At 38.4% G+C, this 7593-nt stretch overlaps 1 protein-coding gene across 1 annotated transcript in view; it reads right to left on the bottom strand.

Annotated features, from left to right (window-relative positions):
- NEO1 (neogenin 1) overlaps positions 1 to 2761 on the bottom strand; it is a 147300-nt gene extending 144539 nt beyond the window's left edge. The window contains exon 1 of the mRNA XM_026856000.1: positions 2708 to 2761. Coding sequence (XP_026711801.1) covers positions 2708 to 2761 — 54 coding nt within the window. The remainder of the gene's footprint in view (positions 1 to 2707) is intronic.
- Between the last annotated feature and the right edge of the window lie 4832 nt (positions 2762 to 7593).

Here is a 7593-nt window from a genome sequence, read left to right as displayed (position 1 = left end):
GGGGGGGGGAGAGTGTCTTGAACTTGGGGGGAGTAGATGTTGCTCCCCAGTTACATATAGTCTTTAAGATTAATGTTCAGACAACATAAAACAGTGAAGCCAAACCTGTTTTCCATTGTACTGTATAGGTAGATGCTGCATTATTTTTATCTGGCACTGGTATAGCAAACCTACCCATGAACCAGTTCACTTCATCTGGCAGTAAGTAAAGCATGATACTGTAAGAATGTGGTTTCTCTTTCAGGCACTTTAAGAATTTGAAGATAATCCACAACACTTGCAAAAGTAATTGTTAGAATTAAACTTCTACTGCACACACTAAACCGTTCAGAAAGGGTCATAAAAATACTCAAAACTATTTAATCTTTCACAGCAAGGTCAATAATGAAATGCTGAAGTACGTTAAGACCACCTTGAAGAACATGCATTTAATAACCAGATTTGTTTCATTAAGTCAGAGTAATTATGAAGCATGCATTTTTAGAAAAAGTATGAATATGAAGCAGACCTTTACTTGTAAAGAAAGTCTGTCCTGTAAGCAGTCTAGCTTCTTCAATTGCTTGGTTAGTTGGTGGTTTGGGTTTTTGTTTTTTTTTTTTAAATCAGATTTACCTTCTAAAATAACGTTAATTAACAAATTGATATGATTCCCTCTATCACTGAATTGCACAGAAAGTCTGTCTCCAAAGAGACTCCAGCTTTCCCCTGGAGAGGGACTCCAGCCTTCCTGCACAAAGCCTATTGTTTTTGCCACTCAGAATTCACAGAAACTTGAAGATAAGGGCGAAGGAGTGGTGTGAAAGAAACAATAGATAAAATATGCTTTTGTAGGTTATATCATTCCAATATTCTTCTACCTTCAAGAATTCAAAGAGAAAATAAGGAAAAAAAGTGCAGAAATACTGCAGTCTTTCCCTAGTGACCCTGACAGTTTCAGACTGAAGACCCATTATATTGGTATCCAAATCCTTGAGATTATGTATTTTCTGGGGATAAAACAGACAAAAAACCCCAAACAAATTATGTACTTTGGTTTGTACAATCACACCCATGTGCGGATTTACTTGAGTGTGTGTAGTACCAAGTTTCAGCTCTAACACACCAAATGGCAGAAAAGAAACGAGTCACAAATAGGATGTTTATTAGTATAATCTCTTTCATCACTCTAGAAACCTAAAGGTCTTCTCTAAAAATCGAAGTTTCAGCTTTATTATCCCTGTGTTTTCCAAAAGAAAGCATTCTAGCCCAAGCTCTCAACCTTTTTCCCCTTATTTACAAGCTCTGTCACAGTCTTTCCAATATAGATCCAGACCCCTACCAGAACAGAATACAGACATTCTAGAGTTGTGTTTTTCTCTGCACTTTTCTGTCTTTTCAAATAAAACCTAGGAAACCCTTGAAAATGGGAGGCCAGCTTCTTGTCTTATCTGGTTTTGGTGCAGACTGGAGCAGCTCAAATCCACTGATAGGCTAAGATTGTTCTTATCCTGGAAGCAGCAAGGTGCCCAAGGAAATAACATTGCAGAGTATAGAGCAGAGGATGACAAGAGAGTACACCAAGAAGAAACAGCAGCACAGAAGGGATTAGAGACTTTCAGGAAGAATGAGAAGCAGATTCTCAGCCACGTTGCAGAGCTAACACAAAAAAAGGTCTTGCCAAGAGCCCTGTGAAAACACAGGACAGCTTGCTTCACCTTGGATACTACCACGCTTCTGAACAGACAGCAGTGGATAGAAGAAGATAAAAGGGTTGGTACAACTATGTCCCATCTTGAAGGTAGAATTGAAACCTTTCTAGCCTGCAGTCTCAGAAAAGTTTTGCAATTTAGAGTTAGGGTCACTCCAGAAAGTGCTGGGCTGCACCCACACTCCAGCCAACTGAGTTCAGACATCATTTATACATACAACACCTTAATAAACTTCTATTTCTGTCAACAAGCCATTTCTCCCACTCCATCAACCTATTGATTATTCAGTTAAATGACAGCGCATTGCTTAGGACAGAACTGGTGTATTTTGTGAAGGGAGTCCTTTCCATATACTTATCTTTGTGGGGGTGTGTACATCAGTACATACACATCAGTGGCTTGGTTTGTGTTAATATTGGTGTAAGACGCTTATATAAAAGAAAGATAAGTCTATCTTCCTGCTCAGAAACAGGAGAAGTTGAATCTTGCTCATTCCCAACAGATATTCCACCCTCCTCCACAACTCTGCCCTTGATGACCAGTGACAGGGATGTGGCAATTCCTACAGGCCTTCAGTTCCAGTGCTTCACACTCTCTAGGACTACCAAGCAGTAAGTACTGCTGTGATTTAAGCACATTTCTTTTGCCAATATGGGTATGGAGAACAGGCTGTTCATCTTGCCCAACAGTCTTCTACATACTTGAGGACTTAAATCTTTCTCTAGCCTTTTCTTTAAACTTAGCATTTCTAATTTAGTACTAGGTAGATAGTAGGGCTCTGACAGTCAACTCTCTGAAGCCCCTCCAGCTGGCCCATATTCTTCCAGAAGCACTGTGCCCATGACAAAATGGAGTGCTCCAGAAGAGACAGGAGCAGTTTTAGGTGCCGGTACAGTGTCATTTCACATGTTTTGGAAGCTCTACAGCTCCTTTCTTCACCCCTCCTAACATAGAGGCATTAGCTTTTAGCACAGAAGTAGAACACTACAGACTACATTGATCTGTAATCCCTTCGCTACCGCAATCCCTAGATCCTTTTCTCGGAAACTGCTGTAAGGCTTGTTCTTTTCCATTTAATGTTTGACTAGCTGATTAGTCCTGCCTAACTGTATTAACTTTCTCTTGGCTCCTCCAAATTTTTCCTCCTTCCAAAAAAGTTTACCAATTCCGAACTCTAACCTCATCCTCCCTCTTCCAGTTTTAAATCACATGAAAACTTAAAAACAGATAGAGCTTACTCTGTCATTTAGACTGTGAAAGACATTTAATTGAAGCTTACTCAGAACACACAAGTGCAAAATCCCGCACAGAGCAGCATTCAATATCATTGCCTTGTCTTCTCTCAACATTTACCCGTCCCTTTCTGTAGCCATCCTACGTCAATTAAGACCACAGCTTCCCTGTTTCCTTGCAAGAATGTAACAGTATGGTAGTGGTTGAAGAAAGAATAAGTAAAATTTGGGGCTTTTTTTCCTATTAAACTTTTAAAACTACTAAGGAAATCAGAATGGTCTAAAAAATATTTCCTTGACAATTCCGTATCAATTAACACTCCTACCCAGATTACCTACTAGAAGTAATTAGGGGGAAAAAAGCACTTGTTCCCCCACTTCTCAATTTTTCCAGGAACTGAATCCAAGCTGACTACTTTTATACATCCCTAGCTCCTCCTCTCCCCCCATTTAAAACATTTTGGATTTTTCTAGTCCTCCTTGTAGCTCATCTCTCCTCAACTTCTCAAAATTAACCAACAGTTCAGAAATTGTTTCAGCCAAGATAAAACTCATCACACAGAACTGATGTGAAACTATTTAACAATGAAGTACTTTTAGCCTGTCTTTCACTTAAGCCTAGATGATCTCTTTCCTCTCAGTATTAGGACAAAGGACCAGAAGCATGTGACTCTCCTCACTGAGAAAGGACCAAAAAGAGCACATTTGAGATATGACACTTTGACAAAACTGACTGTCTGAACCTCTCTCCTTACAGCATGCCTCCCCAAAGAGCATGAAAATGCTTTTAAACCCGAAAGAAGACAGTTTTAATACATCACTTTCCAGCTACAAGAAATCTGAAAGCAGCTAGGTAAGACAGAGAGAGCTCATCAGTCGCTCTTTCCAAGCGACTTCAATCCAAGCCTTCCTTTAGCCTTCTTTTCACTGCTACCATGCCTACACAATGATTACTTTCATTTTTTGTACCTTCTGCTAGTCGCGTCACATTTTGGGCAGTGGTACATCTTTAATAAGGCTTCAGGTGAAGAAATGCCTAGAATAGTAAACACAAAGCAGCTGCACAAGTGGGAAGAAGCTTCCTTTTGTTATCCAGTTAATTTCTGAAAGACACAAGCACTCCAATATCAAACTTAAATCATTTAAATGTGTGCTTTAACAACTGCCTGACAAATTATGGCATTTAGGAAAATAACTACAGACAAAACCACTCTGATCTCACCTCTACTTAGTACACATAAATTACCTCAAACTGGCGCATAGCAATATGTGTCAGATTTCCCTACTACCAGTGCTATAAATTCAACTTTAGCCCAGTGTTGCCACCAGAACTATTTGGTAGCAATCCTGACAACCATCAAATTCATTCAAAGCAAAGGCTTTCAATACCAGATTTCATATAACTTTCGGAAGGAAACTGCATACCATTTTACAAGGACCACAACGACAACCACGACAACCAACCACAAAGAAAATGTGAAGCACAAGTATAATTTCAGAGCCACTTTTTCCAAACAGAATAATGAATTAAAGCAATCAAACCCATCTTTCATCAAAAGTACCTGACTTCAGATTAGTACTACACAAGGATTCAGTCACTGGAAGGAGTCATACAGGGCTTTGATGAAGAGAGATTACTTACTTATGTTGAGGAAAGATTGAGGGGGGTGGGGGAATGATACTCGGCCTTTTAAGTTAGACTCCAATGCAATTTAAGAGTGAACATATAACACCACTGAAAACTGACATTTTAAATAGACACATTTGACAAAATCCTAATCAGACAGGCAGGAACTATTATAAAGCCCCTTTTTATGTATTGCAAGTCAATGATAAAAGATCCAAGCTCTCTTGCTGCAGGATTGAACTTTTAAAAGGCTTTTCACCAGAATTTAATTAACATTCCCAATGGCCCTTGTAATCCTAAAAACAGTATGTCATGCCCTTCCTAACCTAGATCATTAAAAAAAAAAAAAAAAAAGCTGTCTTCAAGAATTAGTCAAATGTGTTTTAACTGAAGATGTTACAAATACTATTGCAAGCTGCCAGAAAGAGCTCACAACGAACTTGTTTTGTGGTTTTGTTAAAATATTCATTGCTAAGGAGCACATTATATGGATAAACTGCTACACACATTAATCTCTAAATAAAATGCAAGTACGAGAAGGCTGGTAATTTTTCCTTGGCAACACTGGAAACATTCTGTACTATGCAATAAGCAAAATTTAGATAGGATATCACAATATACCACAGCAGAACACATTTAGACAAAGATGTATTTTCTGCTTAATATTACATTTTTCCCTTATAGGGGATATAGACTATAGACCACCTGACTAAATTAAACTGCATATGACAGCAAAACACATCAGCCAACCAAAAGACCTTTAGGATATTATTTTTTTTTCAAGTATATCCAAAGCTAAATCATATACATGGTGGCTGGCAAATCCACTTGTACTCAAAAACCAAAGCCAAATTCTCTAAACTGCATTCTCTAAACACCACTTAATATCTTTCTTTTCAAAACCTCTACAACCCATAAATTATGAGATAAAAATGATATTGCACTTAAGCATGAAGACAAAAAAGGAAAAAGTATAAGAGCTATCCCTGACTGCAGATGTACAATATAAATCTTGCTAGTACTTTAATAATTCCAGTGGAAGGCTGACAGTGGAACCTAGGAGAGTAAGTGATGTAACATTATATAAGTAATGCCATGTATAAATCTAAACTTTCCCAGACTTAGTAGATTCCTTTCTCCTTCAGCACAAGCAGATTTCTTCTTTTTTATGATTTAATACACTATAACAAAGATATTCATCAAAAAGGGTAACTCATCTTCACCCCAGCATCATTAAGCATTGTCAACGAGCAATGATGTCTGATGAACAATAAGGTGTTTCAGATTCGTCCTGGCCCACAAGGGAAGCGGCTATGTTCTGAAATCCATAAGGGAGAGATACCTTTTTCTTTGTGATATGAAAAAACAACCCACAGAGAGCCTCTTTCCCCCTTTACTAAAAAGGGGTTGCTTCTGTACTGCAGGGAGATAGGAAGAAAACTGCTTGTTCAGGCAAATTCTCCTGAAAGAGCAGCATAAAGATGGACGCTTTTGTCCGTTTCTACTTGTCAATGCTGTGCGCAGGTGCCTTCTTACAATACAGGCCAAACAGACAATACTGAGTCAATACTGACAGCCTAGGATATCACCAGAAAACCTGTACCCTTAATCATTCTCCTCAATAAAATGGTGAGTTTACAGAAATTATTCTTTATGGTCCATTGTGAAGAGCACCTATCTGAATAACAGCAGGCCTATGTGCAGGCTACCATCAGCACACAGATGGCAGCTTCTAGTTATAAGGAACTCTGCTCTGCTTTTTTTGCTCCCATGTTTTTCAAAAGGCAGCTATCTATTAATATTGTTGTGAAAAAGCTATGTAATTTGCATATTACTCTCTAATGGCTTAATGTAACTGAGTTGAGAAGGTTTTTGAGACCATGTACTGAGAATAACACGAAAGTCAAGATACTCATGTTCACAGGTATTACTAGAACACAGAAAGAAATAACATTTTGTTTCAAGACTTTGCCTTTGGTAATTTAGGAGTACCTTTGCCTTTCAGGCAGCATAGTCATTAAACAAAGAACAAATTCAAGCAAAGCGAGCTACATTTTGCAACAATGCTTTCAGAGCTTTGTCTATACTTCCAATTAACTTCCACGTGTTAATAACAAATTATTGTTGGCTTAATCTTTACTGACCTTGCTGACAGACTTCAAATACAAAATTCTATTTAAAAAATTAGCCCATTTAAAAAAATATGTAGAAATATAATTGAGACAGAAGTATCCACATAGCGTACAGTGTGCCTGCAGCATACCACTGAAAAGCAAGCATCTGTGCATCTACTCTAACCACTCTTTCTGTAAGTGATACCATCTCCTCATATATTATTAAATAATGGGAAGGAAAACAAGATAATGATCAACAGCAAAATCCAAACACAGATTGTAATCTCAAATATCAAACATCTTAGGAGCTGCATTTATGTCTGGTGTTCAGTTGCATGGCCTTTCTAACACCTCTAGGGAGTTAAAATTTTTTACCTGCATTTTGAACGCATGGAAACAACTTCATTATTTGCTGCTTAATTGTCAAAAGTTCTGTGACGCTGGCTCCCTTAAACAGCCAGCTAACAAGTACTGCCATGCTGAGTCACAACCTTATGCCTCTTTACCAAGCGGCTGCAGTTCCACTAAGCTTGGAAAATTGAAGGAGAAAAGATGGTATGAACTCCTCTTGCAGCAGTTTCCCCTAAAGTACAGCTCTCTATAACCGCTTCTCATGGTACGCTTGTGCAACTTGTCCCAGAAGTAATCCCCACCGAGGAGATGTTCCCTTGTCTGGTCCAGAGTCCCACTGTTAGATGGTCACCTTCTTGCAAGGATTTCTTCACCTGCCTTAAAACCTGCTCTCAAATCTAGAAAACTCTACCAGATGTCCTTCAAAAACAAGTTCTATTGGACTTCTTATTCCTCCTGGTGTGCAAGAAAAAAGAATCCTTTATACCACCAAAACTAAAAATTGGGATTTCCTTCAGGTTGCTCAAAAACAATGCTTGTGTATAGAACACATAACTAGGAACCAAGTCGCAAAAACCTCA

This window comes from Athene cunicularia (genome assembly GCF_003259725.1).
Source record: "Athene cunicularia isolate RWA chromosome 10 unlocalized genomic scaffold, athCun1 chr10_part1, whole genome shotgun sequence".
Taxonomy (NCBI): Eukaryota; Metazoa; Chordata; class Aves; order Strigiformes; family Strigidae; genus Athene; species Athene cunicularia.
Note: the sequence above shows the minus strand (reverse complement) of the source record. Positions and strands in the feature narration are given on the sequence as shown.